Raw genomic sequence first — 26,391 nt, 5'->3', positions numbered from 1 at the left:
GGCCACAGAGTTAGCGGGGAGACAAGAGGGTGCAATAGGGAGGAAAGGGAGCGTGGGGAACGTGTGGTTGCCCAAAGAAGTCTTAAGAATTTTGCAATCCGCCTCAGCAAGGAGGCCTGGGTAAAGGGAGGGGCCAGGAGGCGTTGGGAACCGACCCAGGAGTTCCGGGAACCCCTTTACCAGTTCAGTCTCGGCGGAGGAGCGGGGCCTAAAAAGTGACGCCACGCCCCCGCAAGGAGAGTTTGCATATTTATGAGGAAACGTCGAGATCTTTGGAGGACCTGGCCGTCTAGAGGGACCAGAACTCCTTGTTCCTAGCGCGTTTCCGTTTCCGCTAGGATATTGGCGGTTGGTGAGCATCATGGCAACCGTGGTAAGTGCTGGCGTGGGGAGAGCTGAGGAGCGAACTCGCATCCCCGAGACTGAGCGGGAAGGGTGCTGGGGGTCCGGACCCCTGGGTCTGAGGGAGGAGGGTGCTGGAGGCCTGGACCCCTGGATCTGAGGGAGGAGAGGGCCTGGGGGCCTGGACTCCCGGGTCTGAGGGAGGAGAGGGCCTGGGGGCCTGGACCGCTGGGTCTGAGGGAGGAGAGGGCCTGGGGGCCTGGACCGCTGGGTCTGAGGGAGGAGAGGGCCTGGGGGCCAGGACTCCCGGGTCTGAGGGAGGAGGGGCTGGGGGCCTGGACTCCCGGGTGTGAGGGAGGAGGTGGTTGGGGGTCTGGACTCCCAGGTCTGAGGGAGGAGGGGGCTGAGGGCCTGGAACCCTGGGTCTGAGGGAGGAGAGGCTCTGGGAGCCAGGACTCCCGGGTCTGAGGGAGGAGGTGGTTGGGGGGTCTGGACTCCCAGGTCTGAGGGAGGAGGGACTGGGGGTCTGGACTCCCAGGTCTGAGGGAGGAGAGGGTCTGGGGGCCAGGACTCCCGGGTCTGAGGGAGGAGGAGGCTGGGGGCCTGGACTCCCAGGTCTGAGGGAGGAGAGGGTCTGGGGGCCAGGACTCCCGGGTCTGAGGGAGGAGGAGGCTGGGGGGTCTGGACTCCCAGGTCTGAGGGAGGAGGGGCCTGGGGTCCCGGGCTCCTGCGTCTGAGGGATGAGGAGGCTGGGGGTGAAGATTCCTGCATCTGAGGGAGAGGAGGCTGGGGGCGAGGACTCCTGGGTCTGAGGAGGAGTAAAGGGGCTGGTATCCTGGAATCCTGGATTCAAGTGGTATTCAAGGTGACAGTGGTGCGATCTTCCAGTCCTCTGGGCACAATCAGCAGCCAGTTCTGCAGACTTGCCCTAAAGTTTGATGAGGATTGTAGTATTTTGGGCTTCAAGCCATTCAGGGGCCTGGGGTTGTTGATGGTATGAATGGCACCTGAGTACAGGAGGAAGCTCAGGTGAGGACCTGTCCTGTGTGCTTGAGAGTGTGAAGTTGCTTAGCCTTGAGCCACACACAAGAGTGTTGAGAACCTGGAGGGTGTCTGTGGGGAAGGGGACCTGGCTGGGGATCTTGTCATGGGATTGTTTGGGCCATTTTCATATTTCAGCACCTAATACTCAGTGCGGATGCTCAGTAGGTTATCACTTGAATGTTTGAATGAATGAGTGAGTGAATGCATGAGCTCTGTAAAGGAGAGACCGGGTACACTGGCCCTGGCACTTGCTTGAGAAACATCTGAATGAAGGAGGGATGTGGCCTTAGCTTGGGGGTTGAATTGGGCTTCTGGCTACCTTGGTTCCCATAGTGACCCTGGTCAGGATGGAGGAGGGGTGGGGGCAATAGTTGCTGGTGTGGGGGGTGGGTTGGAATTTGAGTCTGTGGCTGCTGCCATGGCAAGGGGGGTGGATTGGGGAGCAGAAGCAGAAGAAGAAAGGTGATGGCCACACTCCTGAGACCCAGTTCCCATGGACATTGATGAAGTATTGGAAGTTTGAGGGGATAGTGGATGCCGAGTTTTAAAATGACCTCTGCTGGGGCGCCTGGGTGACTCAGTTGGTTAAGCGTCTGCCTTCGGCTTGGGTCATGATCCCAGGGTCCTGGGATCGAGCCCCGCATCGGGCTCCCTGCTCAGCGGGAAGCCTGCTTCTCCCTCTCCCACTCCCCCTGCTTGTGTTCCCTTTCTCGCTGTGTCTGTCTCTAGCAAATAAATAAATAAAAATATTTAAAAAATAAAATAAAATAACCTCTGCTTCCATGGGGTCAGTGGGCAGCACAGCGTAGGAGAGGCTTCTGGTGAACAGGAAGGCCTTGTAGGAGGTAGGTCTGTTTGTGTTGGGATTGCTCAGAGTTGGGACTTCTGGATCCATGCCCATTTATTGCCACAAACAGGGTCTGATAGGATGTGTCGCGATGTGTAGGGCTATGTTCTGAGTCTTCTGATAGTTTGGGGCCAGTGTCCACTGCTCTTGGTTCTAGCCTTTTATGAGGAGAGGATAGGTGGGAGGGAAGCTTGTGACCATGTGGTGGTTACCGTCTAAACTCCAGAGACTGGAGGCTTCCACTGGGTTGGATGCTTTCCTCTCCTCTCCTGGTGGAAGAAGAGAGACCTGGGGGAGGGAAGAAGGGTTGGGGGCAGGTGGCCAAGGGACTGAGTCAGCAGGCTGGCTGCTTAGGCTTTCCTTTCCTTTACTAGAAATCGTGAGGGGCACCTGACTCAGTCAGTGGAGCGCAGGTGACTCTTGATCTCAGGGTCATGAGTTCAAGCCCCATGTTGGGTGTAGAGATTCCTTACAGAAATAAACTTAGAAAGAAAGAAATTGTGAAATACTCCAGTGTCAGGTAATAATACAGCCTAGGACCCACCGCCCAGATTTTTAACAGTCTTATTGAGATATAATTTACATACCATACAATTTTTTTTAAAGATTTTTTTTTATTTATTCATTTGACAGAGAGAGACACAGCGAGAGAGGGAACACAAGCAGGGGGAGTAGGAGAGGGAGAAGCAGGCTTCCCGTGGAGCAGGGAGCCCGACACGGGGCTCGATCCCAGGACCCTGAGATCATGACCTGAGCCGAAGTCAGACGCTTAACGACTGAGCCACCCAGGCACCCCTCACATACCATACAATTTACCCATTTAAAGTGTACGGTTTAGGGGCGCCTGGGTGGCTCAGTCGGTTAGGCGTCTGCCTTCGGCTCAGGTCATGATCCCGGGGTCCTGGGATCGAGTCCCACATCGGGCTCCCTGCTTAGCGGGGAGTGTGCTTCTCCCTCTCCCTCTCCATATGTGTGCTCTCTCTCTCAGATAAATAAATAAATCTTAAAAAAAATAATAAAGTGTACAGTTCAGTGGCTTTTAGTATGTTCACAGTTGTGCAACTGTCAGCTCAATCAGTTTTAGGACATCTTGATCCTCCCAAGAGGGAAACCCTGTAGGTAGCTCTTGGCCATCATCCCCCAATCCTCTCATACCCCCAGCCCTAGGCCACCACCAGTGTATTTCCTGTCTCTATGAATTTGCTTATCCTGGACATTTCATGTCAGTGAAATCATACCATATGTGACCTTTTGTGTCCACTTTCTTTCACTTCACATGATGTTTTCAAGGTTCATCCACACTACAGCATATGTTGGAACTTTCTTTCTCTTTATGGCTGAATAATATTCCAGGTGTGGACATAACCACGTTTTGCTTATCCATTCATCTGTTGATGGACATTTTGGATTTTCCCACCTTTTGGCTTTTGTGAATAATGCTGCTGTGAACACTTGTGTGAACCTTCTGGGGGTTCTTGAATTGTCCCAGGGGGTACTTATCTTTCTCCCCTATATGAGAAGAAATGGTCGCTGGCTCCTCTTTTCAGAGAGCTGGGGACACCAGAGGACTCAGTCCCTGCTTGTTGAATCAGCTCAGACTTCAGTACATCATTCATCCAAACCCCAAATGTTGAACCCCAAGTGAACAAGCAAGAGGTAGGCTGTGCCCTTCATGGGTCTCCCATCCACTGGAGCCGAGAACACTGATCGGACGTCTCCCTCCTAAATGTGAGATTACATGGGGAGATCGGGCTCCCAAGGGAGACCCTTCATTCTGTCCAGACATCCAGAGACCCTGGAACAAGTCAGGCTGGGCAGAGGTCAGGGAGGGCCTCCCTTCATGAGCGTTGCTTAATCTCATTCAGTGAGGGAGGCGGGGAGAGCAGGCTGGACTCTGGGACATGCGCATGCAAAGGCCTAGTGACAGAGATTCGGGCAGCGCGGTACAAGGGGGCTGGGCAGTTGGGGGCCAAGCATTGATGTCTGTCCTTCCAATCATGGGAGCAGGGAGGACTTCTTCCTTCACCAAATAATTCCTGGGCACCAAATAATGTGCTAGGCCCTGGGGACAGAACTATAAATGAGACAGACACGGTCCTTGTCTTTCTGGGACTCAGTGTACTGGGGTCAACCAACCAGCATTAGTTGGTGACAGACGAGAAGGGTGGGAGTGACGGATGTTTGGGCTGTTGGCCTGCCTGTGGGGAAAAGGAATGGAGAGGACTGCCTCCCGGGACGTGGGCGGGAGGGACAGAGGAGGAGGTGGTGAAAACTGGGATCATCTGACTCTTCTGACATGTCTTCGTCCGCTCCCAGACGGCCACAACCAAGGTCCCAGAGATCCGAGATGTGACGAGGATCGAGCGTATCGGTGAGTGAGCACGTCCAGACCCTGCCTGCCCACAACAGAGCCAGCCTGCCCAGGAGTGCCTGCTGGGCTTGGCCCAGAACTGACTGTCCCATCACTCAGCACAAACCGTGGCATCAGCTCGACGAGGGCAGGGATGAGGTCTGGCTCATTTCTGGCTGTGCGCTAAACAGATAACCAGTGGACGCATGAGTTCGTGACCTGCCAAGTTCTCACAGCCATCCCAGGAGATGCGCATAGCAACTGTCATCCCGTATTGTAGCCGAGGAAACCGAGACTCAGAGCAGTCAAGCCACGGGTCCCAGCTCACACACAGAGTAGGCTGTGAATCCAGGAGCACGCGGTTGGGGTGTAGTGGGCCAGAAGGGTGTAGCCTCCACAAAGAGCTTTACCTGCGTGGAGGAGACTATACTCGTTCGTGCACATTCGTTCACTCAGTGCCTACGAGAGAGGCCCTGAGGTAAAGAGCTTGTGGCTAGGAACATGGGTTCTGGAGGCCACTGCTGGGACCACTTCCGTTGCAAGAGGCTAGTTGCTCTCAGTGTCCTTATCTGCAAAATGGAGCAAAGGTGGTTCACCTCATCAGTTGATATAAGATTCCATAAGGTCAGGCGTATAAAGCCCTTAAAGTGCAGGGGCCAACACTGTTTCAGCTCTCAGAGGGCCGGGCGCTGTTGGAGCTGAGGACCCCCTAGACACTTAACTGCACCCAGTACCTGCCCTCAGGGTGCTTACAATCTAGTGCTGGGGTCAGCACATCTTTTCTTAAAGGGCCAGACGGTAAATCTCTTCTCTGTGGAAAATACTCAGTTCTCTTGTTGCAGTGTGAAAACAGCCACAAGCAGTGTGTAAGGGAATGGGCACGGCGGTGTGCCGATAAAACTTTATTTGCAAAAACAAGTGACTGGCCCACAGGCTATAGTTTGCCCAGCCCCGGTCCAGTGTGAAACATTGAAATCCCATGTCTTTACCTCTTGCTCGGCTGTGTGATCTTGGGCAAGGGGCCTGACCTCTCTGGGCTCCCTCCTCAACTTCATGTCAGTGAGGGCCTGAGGAGGCTATTGAGCCCCAGAAGCACTCTGGGGTGGTAATAGCTAGCACTCTGTTTCTCAGGGTTACTTGGAATGAAATAAGAATCTGTGGGGCCCCTTAGGCTATAAACGTAAAGTAATTGTGATCGTTAGCTGTCACGGTTAGATCCTGATCTGATGACGTGGTTAACCGGGTCTCAGTGATTCTGGGCCACTATGCTGTATCCTAAGGGCAGCTCCAATTTATTAAGCATTTACCCCGACCGGCCATCCTCCCAGTGAGGTAGAGACTCGGACTCCCCATCTGACCAAGGAGGAAACCAGGACTGAGAGACGAAGTCCCTTTCCTCAGGCCACACATTATCCCGAGCTGGCTGGTAACTGTGTCTTCTGGTTCTTTCCCCTGACACAGGCGCCCACTCCCACATCCGGGGGCTGGGGCTGGACGATGCCTTGGAGCCACGGCAGGTAGGGCTGAGGGCGGTGGGGTGGGAAGGCTGATCCAGGGAGGCCTCAGGCACGGGGTCCCCAGGGCCCTAGGGAGTGTTAGGGTCTCCCAGACCTTTGGCTACCTATCTATAAAATTTAACCACCTGTAGAGTTTTATTAGTTTAAAAAAAAAATGGGGGTGGAAAAGGTTTGTTTGTTTTTTTTTTAGCTTTTTCCCGAAGTCCTAGCCAACAGCATGCCCTTTTGTCTCCCTGGCCTGGAGGTGGGGGAAATGGGGTGGCAGCCCAGTAGGAAGTCCCCTGGTGTGCTCTCGCCTCCCACCCCACAGGCTTCCCAGGGCATGGTGGGGCAGCTGGCAGCCCGACGGGCAGCTGGTGTTGTGCTGGAGATGATCCGGGAAGGGAAGATCGCAGGGCGGGCGGTGCTCATCGCTGGCCAGCCGGGCACCGGGAAGACGGCCATCGCCATGGGTAAGAAGCTTGTCGGGGCAGGAGCTCTTCTGGTCTCTGCCAGATAATCCTTACTGTGTAAATCCAGGTTGGGTTCAGCCACATTTAACAGATAGCTGCAAATGGCAGGGGCGTAAACCCTCTAGTTCATTCTCTCACATAGAAGCTTCTGAACATTGGCCACCTAGGGCTTGTTGAGCAGTTCCATAAAGTATTCTGCCTTCCCACCTCAACATCCTCTGTACTTGCTTCCATGTCAGGGTCACCTCATGTTCCAAGAGGGTTGCCTAAGCTCCAGCCTTCCCACCCATACTCTCACGTAGGAGGAAGGAGAAAGGGATCTTGCAGTGATTGTGTACCTCCCTTCCTTTAAAGGTAGCTCTCTTTAAGCAGCAGTCTTGGGACTCCCACACCCTTTTGCTTATATCTTATTGACCAGAACTTAATCATATCCTTAACATTCTGCTGCGACATGATGAGACATTAGCACATTTCTTTTTTTTTTTTTTAAGATTTTATTTATTTGATAGAGAGACAGTGAAAGAAGGAACACAAGCAGGGGGAGTGGGAGAGGGAGGAGCAGGCCTCCCGCCAAGCAGGGAGCCAGATGTGAAGCTTGATCCCAGGACCCTGGGATCATGACCCGAGCTGAAGGCTTAACGACTGAGCCACCCAGGCACCCCACATTTCTTGTTTTAACGTGGACCGTTGCTTCTTTAGTGAAGTGGGGGTCCTGGGCCAGACATTGGGGACACTTACATGAGTAAGACCAAAGCCTTGACTTTAGGGAGTTTCTAGGCTTGGGGACACAGTTCCTTCCAGGGTGGTGTGTGCTGTAATGGACAGAGTAGGCTCCTGACCCTAATGAGGGAGCAGGGAGGGATTCGGTGACAGTTATCAGGAGAGCCTTCCCAGATAAGTCAGGCCCTGAGCCAAGACTTGCAGGGTGTCTGGGAGTCTCCCGGGCAGACGATAGGGAATGGGATTGCCCGGCACAGAGTGTGGCCCATGTCTGTAAAGGGGACTAGGAAGAGTCCCCAACTCACACTGGTTGGAAGGGTTCAGTGACTTCCTGTCTGTGAGACTCGGTGTGGTGCTTGGAGTGACCGCAGGATCAGCCCCGCTGTCCGCCAGCCAACCCCAGGCCAGACAGAAGACCCGTCCCCGGGCTTGTTCCCGGTCATGTGGCAGGTTCATGGTTGAGCACGCCTGCCTGCCTGCCGCCCCCAGATCGCTTCTCTGCAGGGTGCCTCCCACGGCAGCACTTGTTCTGTTGTGGTCCCCATTCTACAGAGAGACAAACAGGCTCAGAGCAGACAAGGCTTCTCAGGATCACACGGTGCTAAGCGGTGAAGCCAGGATTCGAACCTAGGCGGTCTGGCTTTAGAGCCACCACCCTTGACTATTTCCACCCTCTTTGGGCCTCTACCTGCTCATTACCCCCGAGCCTGGAGGCTAAACAGCCCCTAGAGGTTGGGAGACAGGCGTGGCAAGATTATAGGGTCATGAAGTTGGCCCTCTGGGCAGCATGGGGTTCGAAACCAGGCCTCCCTACGCAGCCCGCCGTCCCTAGCTTTCTCCGCGTCTCCGTGTCTGCCCCCAGCGCTGAGCCCATCTCAGCTACGCTCCTTCCCGAGGAGGGAGACAGCTGGTTTGCCCCAGAGTAGGTGTCGCCTGGGGCCAGGCTGCGCCCACCTACCCAGACCACCTGTTCCCTAGGCATGGCACAGGCCCTGGGCCCTGACACCCCGTTCACAGCCATCGCGGGCAGTGAGATCTTCTCGCTGGAGATGAGCAAGACCGAGGCGCTAACACAGGCCTTCCGGCGGTCTATTGGCGTTCGCATCAAGTAAGCACAGGACCCAGCTCGGGATGGAGCCAGCTCCCAGCGGCCTCGGGATGACCCCTGCCCTATTTGACTTGTTCTCTGCCCGAGGGCTCATGGGAGTTAGCCATGCCCAAGGGCCCAGGCATTGGGCTCTCTGCTCACACCTGTTCTCTGCCTAGGGAGGAGACTGAGATAATTGAAGGGGAGGTGGTGGAGATCCAGATTGACCGGCCAGCGACGGGCACGGTGAGTCTGCTGTGAGCCTAGGCCTCCTCCAGGCCTGGAGGGCGGGGCGGCAGAATCCGTGGAATGTTTGAGCTCCAGGTTGGGAGCCCTCTACATGCCTACGGTGTGGGGGAGGGGGTCAGTAGAGTGACAGTTTATCCACTTGCGAGTGACACCGTGAGCAGTTAAAACCAAGTGGTGTCATGACAGAGAAGGTCTGGAAGTTTCTCACAGTTCATTCTTTTTTTTTTTTTTTTTTTAAGTTTTATTTATTTAAGTAATCTCTACCCCCAACATGGGGCTCGAACTCACAACCCCCAGATCGAGAGTCGCATGCTCTTCCCACTGAGCCAGTCAGGCGCCCCCTCTTAACAGTTAATTCTTTTTTTTTTTTTTTCTTTTTTTGGTGCAAAATGGCGGTTTCATCAAAGCATGGGGACAGGCCCTGTGGGCAGAAAGAGCTGCTGCACTCTCTCACAGTTAATTCTTAAAAGTCAGGCTTAAGAACCTGTTCTGTGAGATTTTATGGAGCTTAGCACTAAAAGACATTTCCTATCCAGCTTACATGGTCGTTGTGATTCGCTCCCTTTTTTTTTTTTTTAAGCTGAGAATAAAAACATCCTTATAATATAAAACAGATGTAAAGAAGCACGTAAAATAATCATGTGGTTAGTAAGTTATTATAAGGCAAATCCCCTTAGAACCACCATCAAGATAAAAAAGTAGAGAGGCGCCTGGGTGGCTCAGTTGTTAAGCATCTGCCTTCGGGGGGCGCCTGGGTGGCTCAGTTGTTAAGCATCTGCCTTCGGCTCAGGTCATGGTCCCAGGGTCCTGGGATCGAGTCCCGCATCGGGCTCCCTGCTCAGCGGGAAGCCTGCTTCTCCCTCTCCCACTCCCCCTGCTTGTGATCCCTCTCTCGCTGTGTCTCTCTCTGTCAAATAAATGAATAAATCTTTAAAAAAAAAAAAAAAAGAGATAAAAAAGTAGAACTTTGCCCGGCCCCCAACCCCTGGCAGCCCCAGATCTCCTTCCCGTGTCCATGGATTTGCCAGTTCTGGGCGGTTCTTACACACGGGGTCCTGCAGCAGGCGACTTGCCGCGGCGGGCTTCTCTCACCTGGCGCGGGGTTCTCCAGGCTGTGCTTTCTCCGTCTGTAATTCTCTTTTACATGTTAAGTTGTAGTTGCTGGTAACATGCCAAATAATGGAAAGCTTAAACATGCTTCAAGCCTGTTGACCTCACACCGAGTCACCTTCTGTTCCTATGTCTAGTAGCGTGGACACTGTCCTCTTCTTTCATTTGCTCGTCATTCTCGATGGAAATAGGTTTCAGACGCATGATTGCATTGACTTGCAATTTAAAAAAAAAAAAAAGATCTTATTCATTTATTTGAGAGAGTGAGCAAGAGAGATCGAGCACGAGCCGGGGGGTGGGGGTGGAGGGAGAGGGAGAAGCAGATGCCCCGCTGAGCAGGGAGCCTGATGACAGGTTTGGTCCCAGGACCTTGGGATCATGACCGAGCGGAAGGCAGACGCCCAACTGACTGAGCCCTCCAGGTGCCCCTCAACTTGCACTTTTAATCCCTGTCCACAGTCTCCTAAATTAGTCCCATCCATCGGCAATTATGTTTTGAATTTTAAAAATATGATAGGAGAATATTTATTTATTTATTTATTTTTTATTTTTTATTTTTTTTTATTTATTTGCGAGAGAGAGAATGAGAGACAGAGAGCATGAGAGGGAGGAGGGTCAGAGGGAGAAGCAGACTCCCTGCTGAGCAGGGAGCCCGATGTGGGACTCGATCCCGGGACTCCAGGATCATGACCTGAGCCGAAGGCAGTCGCTTAACCAACTGAGCCACCCAGGCGCCCCATGATAGGAGAATATTTAAACATAGAGAAAGCCACTCCCAAGATAGTTCTTTTATTGTATTTTTTTATTTTAAAGTAAATTCTACCCCCAACATGAGGCTGGAACTCAACAACCCTCAGATCAAGAGTCGCATGCTCCTCTGACTGAGCCAGTCAGGCGTCCACCCCCCACAAAATAGTTTTGATTTTATTTTATTTATCTTTTTATTTTTTTAAGTAGGATCCACGCCCAGCGTGGGGCTCGAACTCGTGGGGCTCGAACTCACGACCCTGAAATCAAAACCTGAGCTGAGATCAAGAGTCAGACACTTAACTGACTGAGCCACCCAGGCGTCCCACAAGATAGTTCTTTAAGTTAGATTTCTATTACAGAAGAAATCGATGGATGCATCCTCCCTTCAAAAATGTAAAACCAGGGGCGCCTGCCTGGCTCAGTCGGTGGAGTGTGCTTGATCTCCGGGGTCATGAGTTTGAGCCCCACGTTGGGTGTAGAGATTACTTAAATAAATAAATAAATAAATAAATAAATGTATAAAAAACACACAGGGCTCTAAGGTAGGCAAGCTGACTCTCAAGACCACAGAGATGGAGACCATATATGACCTGGGCACCAAGATGATTGAATCCCTGACCAAGGACAAAGTCCAGGCCGGGTGAGTGTCAGGGGGCCACACTGGGTGGCCAAGGTGGGGGATCTTGGGCCCTTTCCTGTCCTCACTTCCACCCTCCTTCCCCCCCACCCCCGCCACCTGCAGGGATGTGATCACCATTGACAAGGCCACAGGCAAGATCTCTAAGCTGGGCCGCTCCTTCACACGTGCTCGAGACTATGATGCCATGGGCTCTCAGGTGGGTCAGGGCTCTGGGGGTCCCCTCACTCCAGGCACCAGGATGTTTGCATCTCCTCCATCACCCCCATGGCCCAGAGGGTCTGGATCCTCCAGTCACCCCAACCCCATGTCCCTGGCACTCCTGGTTCTTCCCTGTACCCTCTGGGATAGCCAAGGCCCTTCACCTTGGCCCATTTGCTCATGGTTTCCGAGGTCCTCCGGGAACCCCCGATCCTTCAGTGCTCTTGAATCCCCTAGTGATGACTACTCTTGGACCTGGGGTTTCTGGATTCTCAGCTCCATTCCAAGGAGTCCAGAGTCCGATTTCCCCCTACGCAGGCCTCTTTGAGCCCTCTTTCATGCTCTTCTCCACCCTTGTCTCTCCTTCCTTCCCCACCCTCCTCCCGGCTCCATAGACCAAGTTCGTGCAGTGTCCAGATGGAGAGCTCCAGAAGCGCAAGGAGGTGGTCCACACCGTGTCCCTGCATGAGATTGATGTCATCAACTCCCGCACCCAGGGCTTCCTGGCTCTCTTCTCAGGTGAGGCCCGTCAGACTGGCCCTGCTCTGTGCAACCCCCCTTCCTCGCCCTCTAGCACAACCCCCTGGTTCGTGTCTCCCACTCTGTTGCTGTCAGTCCCTCTCGGGTGGTTCAGCGGGGGCCTGGATGTCCTGCCCTCTCTTCTTCCTGGGTTCTCTGTCTCTGGTCCTCCTCCTCTCTGGGATGTTTGGGACTCCCACCCCTGCTTTCCCTTTGCCACTCCAGTCTTGGTCTCTCTTCCCTCTGTCCCTGGTGTCCCGTCTTTATCTTCATCCACCCTCCGGCCCTGGGTCCCTGTCTCCTGCCTGATCCTCCCCGCGCCACCCCTGCCTCCCTCAGGCGACACAGGGGAGATCAAGTCAGAAGTCCGAGAGCAGATCAATGCCAAGGTGGCTGAGTGGCGTGAGGAGGGCAAGGCAGAGATCATCCCTGGGGTGAGTACTGGGGCATGGCCGGGGCAGGCGGCTTGTGGTGGTGGGAAATGGGAGGAGAGAGGCTCGGGTGGTGGGTTTGACGTACTCCCCAATGGCTCCCAGGTGCTGTTTATCGACGAGGTCCACATGCTGGACATTGAAAGCTTCTCCTTCCTCAATCGGGCCCTGGAGAGTGACATGGCGCCGGTCCTCATCATGGCCACCAACCGTGGCATCACCCGGTAAGCCAGCTGCTGGCCCCCTCAAAGGCCTCTGGGAAAATGGGGTGCTCCAGGCGGTGGGTATAGGCACAGGGTAACCAGGGCATGTTTGTTGAGCTCCCTGCTAGGAAGGGCGGGGGCTTAGGTGTTGAGAACAAGGCTGCCCCCAAGTACCGGGGCCCAGACAGAAGGCTGTGCTTCTCCCTCAAACAAGGTAGGCGGGTGCTCAGGGCGGGTAGGCAGGCAGCTCTGCTCCATAAGGAAGCTGAGGGACCATGTTCTTTCTGTCTTTGTTCCCGGAACCTCTGAGGCTACACAGTTCCCAAACCGTGTGCCGAGGCATCCCAGCGTGCTGCAGAACACACAGAGTGCTGCGGAATGGTTTAAGTTTCTGAGGGATGCACAGAGATGTGTGTTGGACACTGCATAAATCACTACACTTAGCTCACTTTTCCCTAACCACTTTACAGAACAGAGCTTAATATTACTTTTGGCTTAAGAATGCCTGGGAAACATTCCCGAGCCGTGAAGTGCCCCAGGTTCTGGTAAAGCTTGGGAACCTCTGCCCTAGGGTGTTGCCAGCACCCCTCGCCCTGTTGTCCCAGCTGGCCTTCTTCTCTGCCTCATCTGTGTATGGGCGGACAGGGAGGAGGAAGTGGGGGGTCAACAGCCCCCAGGAGGCTGAGGCCCGGAGGACCACCCGTCATCACTGCAGGGGGCAAATGGGCAGATTGTCCCTGGCTTGTTTCCCGGGTGAGCCGCTCGGACCCTTAAAATAAGCTCAGGAGGTGGATATTGTATCAGCCCCATGTTACAGGGGCGGACAGCTAGGCCCCGTGACGTGCACGGAGGAGGTGTCAGGGCCAGAGTTGGATCTCTGAACCAGATGGGGAGAGACCAGCCGAGGGCGGGGCGCCTCCCGGGCCAGGCCGCAAACCCAAGTCACTCCTCATTATCTGCACACCATGTATTTGGGAGTCTGCATCCTCTCACTAACATTGATTTGTAAGCCCCCCCACCCCCACCCAGTCAGTACTGGCGACACTCTGGGGCTCAGGTGCAGACACGCGCGGAGAGGCAACACATTTGAGTCGCCCGATATGGACACTACAAACCAAGGTCATGCAAGGTGACACCCCGCCTGCCTTCTGGTTTCAGCTCACCTGCTGTAAATGAGTGTCCTTTTCCTGATCTGTTTAGTGTCGCATTTGCCACATTTTATGCTTTTTATTGGGGATTTCGTGTCTAAAGGGGCCTGTCGCTGCCGAGTGCCCCTGAGCAAAAGGCTGGGGTGGATCCGCCTTAGAGAGAAAGTGTGTCTGTGTTAGATGAGCTTCATTCAGGCCTGATGCAGAGTGTTAGCTGTTAGCCGTGAGTTCAAAGGGCGTGAGTCAGTGACGTTTGTTAAATGAGATGTCTTTAAATAGAAACACATAGGACCAGGTTATATGTTGGTTGGTTGACAAAAATACTGTGATCAGAGGCTCACAAGAACTTAACCGTGTACGTCCCGGAGAAGCGGTGCTGCGTCATTTGCTGCTGAGCGTTTGCCCCACTTTATAGAACGTAAATACCACGAATAACGAGAATCCACTCTAGCTCCCGGGCCCTGCGCTGGGCCGGGTGCAGCAGGGAGTAGGACCGGCAGTCTCTTCCCTGTGGAGCTCTACGTCACGCAGAGGAGTGGGACCTTGATCCAGTAATCCCAGATAGAGATACCTGGCTAAAACCAGCCCAGCCCTGTGGGGGGGTGACACAGCTGGGGGGCGGCTGCACTGTCGCTGGTGACAGCAGCCATGAGCTGAAGGTTAAATGGTATTTGCCCAGTGAGTGGGCCGTGGTGGGGGTGGAGAGGACAGGAAATGGAGAGCTGGTTCTGGGAGCATCTCCCTGACAGCCCTCCCTTACCCCCTCCTCCCCAGGATCCGGGGTACCAGCTACCAGAGCCCCCATGGCATCCCCATCGACCTGCTGGACCGACTGCTCATCGTCTCCACCTCTCCCTACAGTGAGAAGGACACAAAACAGATCCTCCGCATCCGGTATGGGCAGAGCCGCTGGTGTTCTGGGGCAGGACCAGGCTGCGGGCCTGAGAGGCAGGGCTGGCACCCACCCTGTTTGGCAAGTGGGGGCGGCAAGGTCTGAGGGGGAAGGTGTCTGGGTCTGCGGGAGGTAGGGCTGGGCTGCGCATCCAAGTAATGGCGTCTGATCTGGGGCTGGGGAAAGAGCCCTGGCTGGGGAGCGTCGGGGGGCCCAGGCTGCAGGCCCAGCCTGTGCCTCACTGGCCCTTCTTGCTCAGCGTTCTGTGGTTCTGAGGACATAGACTCCACATGTCCCCCAGGATGTCCCGCAGTGCCCCGGGGGGGAAGGGCCGGCGAGGCGCCCTGGCCCTGGCTGACACCCCCCCCACCCCCGCACCTGCCCACAGGTGTGAGGAAGAAGACGTAGAAATGAGCGAGGACGCTTACACAGTGCTGACACGCATCGGCTTGGAGACCTCGCTGCGCTACGCCATCCAGCTCATCACGGCTGCCAGCCTGGTGTGCCGGAAACGCAAGGTCAGCCCAGGGAGCCCCAGGGCCAGCCCGAGTGAGTGAGTGAGTGAGTGAGTGCCCCACTCACCGCTCCAAGGGCTCGGAGCGCAGTGTTGGATTTAGTCCCAGAACAGGGGTTTTCAAAGGCCGGAAACTTGGGTCAGTGGAGTTTACACCTGTATCTCCTGGCCTGACACCTAGCAGGTGCTTCGTAGATGTCTGTCAGCTCCAAGTTACCGCCGTCCAGGCCATCTTCCAGATGAAGCAACCCAGGACTGGAGGGGTTGGGCCCTGAGCCGGGAGGTGGCCAAGGCAGGATTCGAACCCAGGCAGTCTGGCTCCAGGGTCCCCATCCTGACCCACCTCCCCGAGAGGGGCCCCACTGAGGTCTGACCATCCCCTGTCAGGGCACGGAAGTGCAGGTGGATGACATCAAACGGGTCTACTCGCTCTTTCTGGACGAGTCGCGCTCCACGCAGTACATGAAGGAGTACCAGGATGCCTTTCTCTTCAACGAGCTCAGTGAGTGTCCCCTGCTGCGCCTGTCCCCAGGGTCACCCCCCCAGAGGGCAGGCGGGTATCTGATCTGGAGATCTCAGGCCCTGCTCCCTGGGCCACACTGACCACCTGGCCTTCCTTCTCCCGACAGAAGGCGAAACCATGGACACCTCTTGAGCTGATGTCACCCTCTCCCTCTCCCCACCCCACCCCACCCTGTTTTCTACTAGAGTTCTGACACTGTAACTTTGTATAAAATGGTTCTGAAACTGGACCCATTCTCTCTCTCTCTCTTTTTTTTTTTTTTTTAGAGAGAGCTCATGGAGCGGTGAGGGTGGGGTGGCAGTGGGGGCAGAGGGAGAGGGAGAAAGAGAATCTTAAGCAGGCTCCAGGACACCCAGCGTGGAGTCCAGTGCGGAGCTATTCCCATGACCCTGAGGTCATGATGACCTGAGCCGAAATCAAGAGTCAGACGCTTAACGGACTGAGCCACCCAGGCGTCCCTGAAACTGGACCCATTCTGTGTGTGTGTGTGTGTGTGTGTGTGTGTGTGTGTGTGTATGTGTGTGTATGTGTGTACAGGCGTGCATGCACCTTGAGCCTGACAAAAGACCACCTGAGTGCAGTTTGAGAAGCCTTTATTATTAGGAGGGGAGGAAAGAAGCATCTGCTGGCTCCAGGAGTTGGGGTGTGGGGGGGATCCTTAGAGGAACAGGAGGCCTGGGAGCGGGGGGCGGTCACAGGCCAAGGGTTGGGCTCTGGGACCCCCACAGTCGGAGTTGCTGAGGCGGCAGGGCCCGCAGCGACAGCTGAGGGCCACGGGGAAGGAGACCATGGGGTCCACGCCAGGCGGGCATCCAGGGAGCCGGATGGAGGCAAAGCGCAGCTCGTGGTAGGTGCACACCGGCTGGGGCACAGGCGGGAGGACGGCCGGCAGCACTCGCACCTGTGGGCCGGGGCGTGGGGGGTGGGGGGGCATGGCTATCCACCTGTGGTCAGCAACCCCCCCCCGAGCTCCCCCGCTGCCCCCCACAGGTCGCAGACTCAGGCGTCCAGCAGACCCCCTGTGCTCTCCCTCCCTCCCACATGCCCAGCTCGGACTCCCCAGTTCCCTAGCCCCTGCCCAGGGGGCGGGCCACCCTTCCATCCCGGCTGCCGCTTCCCATCTGATGTGGGCCCAGCCCTGAGTAACCCACCCGGAGCTGAGGCGGCAGCACCCGTTCCCACTCCAGCAGGGCTGCCCCCCCCCCCCCCCCCCCACCCCCGCAGCTCACCAGGCTGGGGCAGTAGCCGGCACAGATGGTGGTGGTGAAGGTGATACAGACCGGGCAGGCCTCGTTCTCGGCGGCCAGGGTGGCGTTGATGGGCCGGCATAGCGGCCGAAGTGGCCCCCTGGATGCCCACACCCCGCCCACGTTCAGCAGCAGCCACAGCAGCAGCCCCTGGGACAAGGCCAGCGTCTCAGGGCCAGCCAGACCCTTCTACCCTGAGCCCTTGCCCTCCCATCCCCCACACAGACGCCTTCGGGACCCAGCTCCCCTGCCTGGCATCTTCCATTCGGGACCATCCCTCCCACTTTGAGCCCCTGCTCCAGTACTCGGGAGCCCCAGGTACTCCCAACGCTGCAGATTCCTACCCTCGGGCCCTGCTGGCCGTCCCCACCCTTCTAGAAGGAAGCTTCCATCAGGTCACAGGACTCTCCCTCTTTGTGCCAGCTGTTGCCCGGATGGAGTTGCAAGGTGCCTAGGGGCGTCCTACAGCCTTACCTGGAGCGTCTCCATCCTCAGTGCCTCCCCTATGGTGTTTACCTGGTCTTATACTTGCAGGCTGTGGGGGCGGCAAGGCCACTGGGGGGGGCGGCATGATGGGGTAACCTGGACACTAATCTTCCCGGGGGCGAGAAGCAGAAAAGGTCAGGGAGGTGTGCAGGAGTGGCTCTGTGGAGTGCCCCTTACCCCCACTCCCTGAGGGGCTCCCACGCCAAGAAGCGGGAGACGCCCGAGGTGAAGCTGACTTCCCGGACTCCATCCTCAGGTGCTAGCGAAGTCGCGGGGCGGCCACAGGGACTAGGCTACGGGGAGCCCTTGGCCTTGCCCCCGGCGGTGTGGCCTCGTCTCTGCCCATCACGGTGGGAGCCAGGGGAAGGCTGAAGGTCGCCCCTCCCAAGGACCCTCGAATGGTGATGCCCTGAGCCCTCAGCCCCCCTCCACCTGCCATAGACTGAAAGCCACGGTGCCAGTCTAACCTCTTCTGGGGGGCGTGGCTTCAATATTGGATTCTGTGCCCAGAGGCGGGGTTCCACCTGCACGCAGACGTGCCTGCCTTCCACGAGGGATTCAGCGGGAGCCCCATCTCCCCCACACTCAGGCCCCCAGAGCCGAACCCAGCAATGGGCATGGTTTAGGCTATTTAACTCTGTCGTCGACTAAGAAGCTCCGCCCCCTCCATCGCAGAGGGCGTGTCCCGCCCGCGAGCCCACAGCCCCAAAGTACATTTCCCCGGCTCAGCTCCCACCTCCCTCCCCGACCCCGGCAACCCTGCGGTCAAGTGTGGGATTCGCCCCGCCCACCGGGTCCTGGCCGCCGTCTCGCTCCCACGTCATGGGCGGGGTTCCCGACCTTAGCCCCGCCCCGTGTGCCCCCAGAGGCCGTGCTCTCGGCCCAGCCCGCGCCCGGGGGGCGTGTCCGGGGCGGGGCTGGCGCTGCCGGCTCACGGGGGGCTGGCTTCCTGCTGCCGTAGCTGGAGTTCTCAGTGCGGTAGGCCAGCGGCACGCTGTAGATCCCCGACATCGGCTTCCAGTGGGGGCCGCCCCAGGGCAGCTCCAGCGGGCAGAAACGGTCGAGCCGGAGGAGCGGGTGCAGCGGGGGTCTGTAGGACTCCTGAGCCAGAGACAACGCCCCGTGGTGTGGCACGGCTGTCGTCACCGGATGGACATGGGGCACGCGCATCCCTGGCGGCCGAGAGGGGCACGGCCAGGGTGGCCTCTGTGGGTCATGGCCCCAGGCCTGAGGCGCCTTCTCAAAGCTCCAGTAGGTCAGCGAGTCCTTGCGGGGATATCCAGACAACTCCTTCCTCTTGGTGAGGGAGGCAGGAGAGGGAAGGCACAGTTGGATCCTAGGGACAAGGCTGAGGTTCAGACCTCGCGTTCTGAGGAGCCTGTAGACCTGAACTCCTGCGCTTCGAGGCAAGAACACATTTGTAGGATTCGGGGACCCCTCAGGAAGGATGGGGGCTGGGGACTCCTAACCTGGATTCCTGGGTCTCGAGGTCCTTAAGGGCCTGCAATCTGGAGTTTTCGAATCCTTGGGAAAGAGTATCTGGGAACCAAAGTAGGCCCCGCCCTAGACCCTTAGGGCCCCGCCCCTGGTCCCGAACCCCTTCTTGGGCAAGCGGCGGGTTTCATATTCCTGAGAGTTGACACTAAGGATACCTGGGTGCTACAAAAAGGTAGGGGTTGGGGTCTGAACTTCTGGGTCTTGAGCGTGCGGGAGCTGAAGGCTGAGGCTCCTGAGTCGGACAAGGGGGGGCCGACACCCGGGTTCGGCGTCGCACCGGCCTATGCTGGGGGCGGTGCCGAGCGAGGACCCAGGCTCACTTCGGGTAGGCCCGGAGGTCCTTGGCTGAGGTGGTCAGATAAAGTTGATGGCGGTCCAAGACGCCCTGGTCAGATACTGTGAAAGACCGGCCGGCCAGCTCGGGATTCTTTGTCCAGGGGATTAAAGCCTGAGGAGGATCCGGGGAGGACAGAATGAGCTAGAAAGAGGTTTCATACCGCATTCCAGGCCCTGGGTCCCAGACTCAGGATCCCTTTTCCTTCGACCCAACAGCCCTCACACCCGCCCCCAGAATCCAAATCCTTCCTGACCAATCGCAAGCCAGCGCACTTTAGCTTCGCTCCCCAAATCAGAACCCTTATTAGGGTTACTCCAAAATCCAAACACTTGTGGGGCATCGAACACAAAGCCCAGCCCCCAACCACAAAAACAAAACAAAACAAAACAAAAACCTTCCCAGCTCCGCCCCCAGACTCCTGGCTTCCACCTCCCGCCACTGGAATTCAGCCGCACCTCCGGCAACCGTTCCCCTTAGCTCATCCACTCCGGGAAAGCCCAGCCCTGCCTCCCGACCTCGGCTCGGGAAGTTCAAGACCCGCCCCCACGTACCGTCCGCCGCCGAGCTCGGACCCCGGCCTCAGAACCCCTCCCAGCCCCGCCCCAGGATTCACTGGTTGTGGCCCCAGCCTCAGAGCTGGGATTTCGGTGTCCAGCCCCCTCCTCCTCCTGACCCTACCTCAGAAGGTCCAAGCTCCACCCCCAGACTCTGTAACCTGATTCCGTCCCAGACCTTTTGGCCACGACCCCAGAGTCAAAATTCTCCGCCCCAGGGTCTCCTAGCCTGGTCCCTACCTTCAGAGCCCCTCCGACCCCGCCCCAGGCGCTACGAGCTCTGTCCCACGGCGGCAGCGGGTCTTCTCCGCTACCTGGGAAGGGCCTCCGCGAAGGTGCTCCGCAAGCTCCAGGGGCTGGGGCCCGACGTAGAAAGTGGGGCGCTGCTGACCCGGGTCGGGCCAGCCCGTGTACTGCGCCCTGGTCTCGCTGCACTGGTGCTTTGTGATCAGCGGGAGGCGCCAGCCGCGGTGCCTGAGCTGCGGGAAGGCGACGCGGGGATCCACCGTGAGGGCGCACGGTACTCCAGTGCGATCCCCACCCAGCCCTGTCCCCGGCGGACCTCTGCATCCCAGAACCTTACCTTTTCTTCTAAATCCTTGATCCCCACGGTCCGCGTGGGGTCCGAAGGCTCTGGGGCCCTGGGCTGTGCGTAGGGCCCGCCGTGGGTCTTAGGCACGTAAGCCGAGCCAGAGGTTGTCTCCCATCTGCTGATGACCTCGTCAAAATCCCAGATGTGCAAATCCTGCTTTGCGGCCGGCGGCAGGGGCTCCGTGACCGTGGACTGGGGAGAAGGACGTCAGCTAAAACGGTTCAAGTCCGGCCCGCGAGCCCTGATCTCTCCCAGTCGGTCCCCAACCCTTTGCTCCCTCCAGTTCCAGGCATCGAGGTTCCCTGGCCCCTCTTCTTTCAGACCCAGGACTCGGGGACCCTCCTCCTTCAGTCAGAGAGGAGTCCACGCCCCGAATCCACTTTTCTCTCAGCAGGTGTCTGGACCCCCAGGCCTCTCCTGCAGACACGGGAGCGTGGGCCCCCAGTCTCCTCCTGGCAGGAACCTAGCGTCCTCTCACCTGCACAGTGGGCGGGGGAAAGGGCACAGGCGGGATAAGGTGGTGGGCGACACCACTGCTGCTGAGATGCCCGTTGGGCCAGGATCCAGGCACCTCGGTCCCAGAGATTGGGGGCCATGGGGGACCGAAGCGCGGAGCTAGGGTCCGACCCGCCATGGTCCCACCCCTGCGGGGTAGCCACGCAGGGGCAGGCTTGTGGTTGCTGTTGCCCCAGGTAACAGAACCCGCCCCCCCACCCCCGCCCCCGAACTCAGCCAATGGAAGGCCTACAGGTGTGCGGATGGTTGGATAGAGTGAGAAAGAGACCCAGGCACAGAGGGACAGGGACTTTGAGGGAAGGGCACAGAAACTCAGAGAAATGGGGGAGGGGAGTCCCAGAGAGAGAGAAAGAGAGAGAAGGGCAAAAAGAGGGAGGCGGGAGGAAGGGGGAATAGAAGCTCAGAGTTGCAGGGAATTTTAGAGACACAGAGACTCCAGGTTGGGGGAGACAGAGACCCAGAGGGGGAGGAGGACAGAGACCACCCACCGCCATCAGGGAATCCATGAGAAACAGCCCCCTTTCTTACAGGGTCCCAACTCTCTTAGCCCCCTCCTCCCTCTGCCAGTCCTGCCTACCTCAGGGGTAACGATTTCCAGACTTCCCCAGGGCTCTCCCTCCCTCCCTGTGTGCGCTGAAGGAGTGAGCCCGGGGCTCGGGCTTCGTCTGTCCTGCCTGCCTTTGATTTCGTTGAAAACTTCCACCTGGATATGGGGGTGGGTGACGAGGGAGAGACCCACAGACACATACACAGGGAAATACTTAGCAAAAAGAGACGGGAGGGGATGTGGAAAGAGCTTTGATGAGAAAGAAAGACAAGAACGGGTGAGAGACAGTGAATGAGAAACAGAGAGCTACTGACCCAGGGACAAGAGACAGAGAGGGAGGTGACAAAAAAGAGTGGGAACCACAGACCTAGAAACACAGCGATGTAAAACAAAGGCAGCCAGACCCGGCCCAGCCCTGCCACCCCTACCCTTCCCAGGGGCCCAGTCTGTGTTGGAGGGGGATGGGGGATGTCTATGGTTTCAGTCCTTAGCCTGAAGCTGGTTCTAAAAGAATGTGTGTGTGTGTGTGTGTGTGTGTGTGTGTGTGTGTGTGCGCGCGCGCACACGCGCCACGCGGTTTGGCAACAGGCTTGTTATGGACTGGTGATACATGAAGGGGTATCCTGAAGGTGTGGGGTCTACCCCTGACTTCCCTTGTCACTTCCTTGCCTTAAAGACCTTTTGGTCAAGCTTCTCCCTTCTCAGCTCCCACTAGCTCATCCCACTAACCCATTCTTCAGATGGGGAAAACTGAGGCTACCTTCTGCAGCCTGGCCCCTGGTCCCACTGAACCCCTCATTCAGGCCTCTGGGGCCATTTCTCCTTTTGGATTTTCCTGGCCCACTCAAAGCCTATCACTGTCCACATGACCCCTGATCCTAGCCAGGAGTCAGGTCAATTGGTCAGAACCTTATGCCATAATCAAGGTTGACAATTCTAAGGTCTATTTCTTTCCCAGTATGGGGTAAAAGTTGGGACAGAAAAGGAGGCAGAAACCTGACTCCAACTCCCCAACAGTGCTAAACTCTCTAGCATCCTGACCTCTTATCATTCAACCTTGCTTGTGCTCCTGTGATGGGTAGCTCACTGCCTCAAAACAGAACATTCTAAGCCAACACTCGCCCCATATGACGAAGTAAGATTCCTCATTCAAACCCCAGCCCCCACCTAGTTGCTTAAGTGTCCGTTTTTACACTCCCCCACCCACTTCTTGACATATCACTTCCTTGTCATTCTCTCCAGGGTGAGCAAGATGTCCTCTGAAATCAAGTGGTTAGCAACTTAGAAGCCGAGGTTCCTCTGATGGTTAAATCCACCAGAGTTGATCTGAAAAATTGTGTATTAGTGTTGATAAACAGTAGACACTCAGAAAATATTGAGTATTATCATCATCATCATTACCCTCAAGTTCATCCAGAAGAACTCCTATTCATCCTTCAAAACCCCATTTGGTTTCACCACCTGTCTTGCATCGATTGAGCTCTCCAACTCAGAAAGCTGTGATTTTGTGACCATTTCACAAGTTCCCAAACTGAGGCCCAGAGCAGCCAGGCCACCCCTGAGGTCCCTCAGCATCCAGCTGTCTTCTTCCTCTGCCTGCCCAGTTCCTGAGCATGGGCCTCAGGCCCGACCAGTCCGGCTGAGGAGCGTACAGACGCACGCAGTGTCAATTCGAATCCATCGCCAGCCTACACGGCCCTGGGCATCAGCAGTCAATGCCCGCACGTAGGACTGCTTGGCCTTACACTCAGACACCCAGTGCCTCCGGTCCACACCCCGGCACCCACCCCCACCCCCACCAGGGCCACTTTCCTCGGTGGCGCTGTCAGCCTTGCAGCGGGTCTCAAAGAAGTACTGGCGGAGGGGGCTGCCTCCAGCCGCAGGAACCTCGCCCAGCACCTCCACCTCACGCCCGCGCAGGTCCACAGCTGTCCGGCGGTCTGTCACCCAGCCGCTGACCGCATCACACACAGCCAGCTCTCCCCGGCGACTTGCTGGTGCCGTCTCGCTCACCCCTCGCCGACTGCGGTTGGCGGGGCTGCCTGCTGGCTCCCCAAAGGCCCCGGCCTCCAGCAGGAAGAGTAGAGGGGGCCCAGCGGGGGCACCCCTGGACAGGACTACTCGGGGGGACAGGAGGTCCCACTCAGGGGCTAGAAATGGGGGCAGTGGTAAGGATGGGGTATGGGGCTCCATTGGGACACTGGGGAGGAGGAAAAGGAGGAGGATGGGGAGGGAGCAGGAGGGGCTGGGGAGCATCTCGCTGAGCACCTGAGGATAGAGAGGGAAGCTGGGGTTAGAGATGAGGATAAAAACTTAGTGGGGGAGGGGGGCAGAGGTTGGGAACTCCAGGGGGACCTGAATTCCAGAACCATGGGGAGGCCCTTGTTCTAGAACCTTGGAGGGACCTTATATTCTAGGACTTAGGTAACACCCAACTTCTAGATTAATCATAATTATTCTACTACTATTGCTAATAATAGCCAACAAATCAGCAAATGGAGAAATACTGGCTCAGAGAGGTGAGCCAGATCCCACAGCCAGCAAATGCCAGAAGTAGGACTTGAGCCCTGTCAGAGCAACTCCACCCTGCATTCTACCCCTACCTACAACCCTGAGGGGCCCTAAGTCCTACAGCCTAGAGGAGGTTTGAGGTTCCAAAATTCTGAGAAAAGCCATGTTCTGGTATCCTAGCAAGACCCAAGTTCAGCTCAAAACTGCCACTGAGAAGGCAAGACATTTCCTCTCCTGTGTGGGGCCTCAGTTTCCCTGTCCAAGAAATAAACCAGGGGGGACACCTGGGTGGCTCAGTTGGTAAAGCGTCCGTCTGCCTTTGGCTCAGGTCATGATCCCAGGGTCCTGGGATTGCGTCCTCCCTCAGGGTCCCTGCTCAGCGGGGAGCCTGCTTCTCCCTCTGCCTGCCACTCCCCCTGCTTGTGCTGGCTCTGACAAGTAAATAAATAAAATCTTAAAAAAAAAAAAAAATGAACCAGGGGCTGGGAGATAGTGGTGAGGGTGTGGATCCTACAGTTTCTCTGCAATATTCTGGAAGTCTGTGGTTCTGGGAAAGTGGTGTGGAGAGAAGTGGGAAGCAGCAGGTGGTTACCAGACCTGTCAGCACCTCCTCCACCTCCAGGCTCCAGTGCTGGGGGCCCCCAGGCTCTGGGGGGCCCCTGTGGGGGACACAGGTGGTCCCCTCTTTCCTGACATCTCAGGGGAGGGAAGGGGCAGCCACCTAGGGGGAAAAGGGAACAGGTAGGTTGTGTGGGCAAGTGGGGGAGGGAACCTGAGCACTCCCCTTCCCAGTGTTCCTCTTAAAGCGTAGGGTACCCAAGAGTCAAGGCCGCGCCCCCTTCCCAGAGGCCCCTTCCTTGACCAGGTGATGGCTCCTGGCTGGGATGGGAAGCAGATGGGGGAGGTGAAAGGAGAGGCGGGGGTGGGAGGGAAGGGGGCGGGGGGATAGAGGAGGCTGGAAAAGATTACATCCTCCATGGCCCATTCATCTCCCAGACAGGGCGGGGGTGGCGCTGGTCTGGACACCCGGGTCCCTGAGGGCCCACACTCAAGAAGCCCTGGGTCCCTGAGGCTGCTTCCTGGAATGTTCTATCCTCACAGGACAGGCCGGGGCCCGTCCAAGACTTCCACCGCACATACCTGGAGTAGCTGCCTGCCTTGGCTCCGAGATGGCGAAATGGAAAGAAGGCTGTGAAGGGACCCAACTGCGCCGATCCAACCAGGACCAGAAGTCGGCTACCTCCTCCCTCAGACCAGAAGTCCTGGTTCCCTGCCTCCTCCTCCTCCTTCAGGAGGCCAGATCCGCAGCTCCCTCCCTCCCATGCTGGAGTCCAGACACCCAGCGCCCTCCTCCCTCAGACCTGGGAGTTCTGGAGTTCAGGACTCTCTTCCCCAGGTATCCAGAATGACGTACTCCCAGCCCCCTCCTCCCAAAGAGGATTTGGGCTGGGGGTCTGGTCTCCTGAGATCCCGCTGGGGGTAAGCGGCTGCGTATCTGGAGGACTCCGCTCCTGCCTCAGTTTCCTCCGCCAAGCCCCGCCCCCGCTGGCCCCGCCCCCGTCCCTCCCTACCCGGGGGCAGGGCGACCGGGACGCCGGAATCCCGGGGGGGAGGAGGCGCGGAGGCTCTTACCTGGGGCGCCTTCTTCGGCTCCTCGGCTGCCCGGGCGCGGCGCGGCTCCTCCTCCCGCTCGCTGGCTGCAGGGACGCCCGCTCGCCCGCCGGCTCCTCGCGGCACACTCTCCGGGGGGCCCGGGCGGGGGCGGGGCGGGGCGGCGCCCGACGGCGGAGGAGGGGCCGGGGGATCCCGCCTTCCACGCGCGAGCCGAGACCTCGGCAGCCCGGCCTGGCTCGCTCAGCTCCTGGCCCGCCTCAGCCCCGGGAGGCCAGGCGCCAGCCCCCTGCTCCCTCACACGCGGGAGTTCTCACCCCCAGCCCCCTCCTCCCTCCTACCCGGGAGTTCTCACCCCCAGCCCCTCCTCCCTCAGACCCGGGAGTTCTCACCCCCAGCCCCCTCCTCCCTCAGACCCGGGAGTCCCGGCCCCCAGCCCCCTCCTCCCTCAGACCCGGGAGTCCCGGCCCCCAGCCCCCTCCTCCCTCACACCCAGTAGTTCTCACCCCCAGCCCCTCCTCCCTCAGACCCGGGAGTCCCGGGCCCCCAGCCCCCTCCTCCCTCACACCCAAGAATCAGGACCCCCAGCCCCAACCTCCCTCACACCCAGTAGTTCTCACCCCCAGCCCCTCCTCCCTCACACCCAGGAGTCCCGGGCCCCCAGCCCCCTCCTGCCTCAGACCCAGGAGTCAGGACCCCCCCTCCCCTCCTCCCTCAGACCCAAGAGTCCTCACCCCCAGCCCCTCCTCCCTCAGACTCGGGAGTCATCCCCAGTCCCATCCTCCCTCAGACCCAGGAGTCCTGACCAGCAGCTCCCTCTTTCCTTAGAGCCAGGACTCTGGGCCTGAGATTTCTTTGCATTCTTTTGCCAATTAAGTGTCAATCTCTGGGCAGATTCCCACCCTCTGCTCTCATCCCCACTTTCCCAGGAGCTCTAGGCCAGACATTAACCAGCTG

At 57.6% G+C, this 26,391-nt stretch overlaps 3 protein-coding genes across 3 annotated transcripts; 1 reads left to right on the top strand and 2 right to left on the bottom strand.

Annotated features, from left to right (window-relative positions):
* The first annotated feature begins 18 nt into the window (after positions 1-18).
* On the top strand, positions 19-15,774 carry RUVBL2 (RuvB like AAA ATPase 2). Its single transcript, XM_032388857.1, has 15 exons — positions 19-373; positions 4,550-4,604; positions 6,045-6,100; positions 6,411-6,552; positions 8,251-8,380; positions 8,539-8,605; positions 11,002-11,108; positions 11,211-11,304; positions 11,702-11,825; positions 12,165-12,259; positions 12,362-12,480; positions 14,382-14,501; positions 14,888-15,017; positions 15,401-15,515; positions 15,643-15,774. Exons 1-15 carry the CDS (start codon positions 362-364, stop codon positions 15,666-15,668), a joined length of 1,392 nt encoding a protein of 463 aa, XP_032244748.1. The 5' UTR covers positions 19-361; the 3' UTR covers positions 15,669-15,774.
* A 338-nt stretch (positions 15,775-16,112) lies between these two features.
* Positions 16,113-17,272, bottom strand: LHB (luteinizing hormone subunit beta). The gene is made up of 3 exons (XM_032388647.1): positions 17,258-17,272; positions 16,766-16,933; positions 16,113-16,437 (listed from the first exon to the last, which is right to left on the bottom strand). Exons 1-3 carry the CDS (start codon positions 17,270-17,272, stop codon positions 16,195-16,197), a joined length of 426 nt encoding a protein of 141 aa, XP_032244538.1. The 3' UTR covers positions 16,113-16,194.
* A 5,660-nt stretch (positions 17,273-22,932) lies between these two features.
* NTF4 (neurotrophin 4) lies at positions 22,933-24,537 on the bottom strand. Its single transcript, XM_032388969.1, has 2 exons — positions 24,421-24,537; positions 22,933-23,580 (listed from the first exon to the last, which is right to left on the bottom strand). The coding sequence occupies exon 2, from the start codon at positions 23,566-23,568 to the stop codon at positions 22,933-22,935; it is 636 nt and encodes a 211-aa protein (XP_032244860.1). The 5' UTR covers positions 23,569-23,580; positions 24,421-24,537.
* Positions 24,538-26,391: the final 1,854 nt, after the last annotated feature.

The sequence above is a fragment of the Phoca vitulina genome, unplaced genomic scaffold, assembly GCF_004348235.1.
Source record: "Phoca vitulina isolate PV1807 unplaced genomic scaffold, GSC_HSeal_1.0 scaffold52, whole genome shotgun sequence".
Lineage (NCBI taxonomy): Eukaryota > Metazoa > Chordata > Mammalia > Carnivora > Phocidae > Phoca > Phoca vitulina.
This window is presented reverse-complemented; position numbering and strand designations above follow the sequence as displayed.

Bases quoted from the DNA above. Each gene is read 5' to 3' on its own strand.
- RUVBL2 (XM_032388857.1), top strand. The intron at 4,605-6,044 runs GTGAGTGAGCAC...CCCCTGACACAG, and splicing joins GACGAGGATCGAGCGTATCG to GCGCCCACTCCCACATCCGG. The intron at 6,101-6,410 runs GTAGGGCTGAGG...CCCACCCCACAG, and splicing joins ATGCCTTGGAGCCACGGCAG to GCTTCCCAGGGCATGGTGGG.
- LHB (XM_032388647.1), bottom strand. The intron at 16,438-16,765 runs GTGAGCTGCGGG...CCCGGCCCACAG, and splicing joins CCGGCTACTGCCCCAGCCTG to GTGCGAGTGCTGCCGGCCGT.
- NTF4 (XM_032388969.1), bottom strand. From the start codon at position 23,568: ATGCTCCCCAGCCCCTCCTGCTCCCTCCCCATCCTCCTCCTTTTCCTC.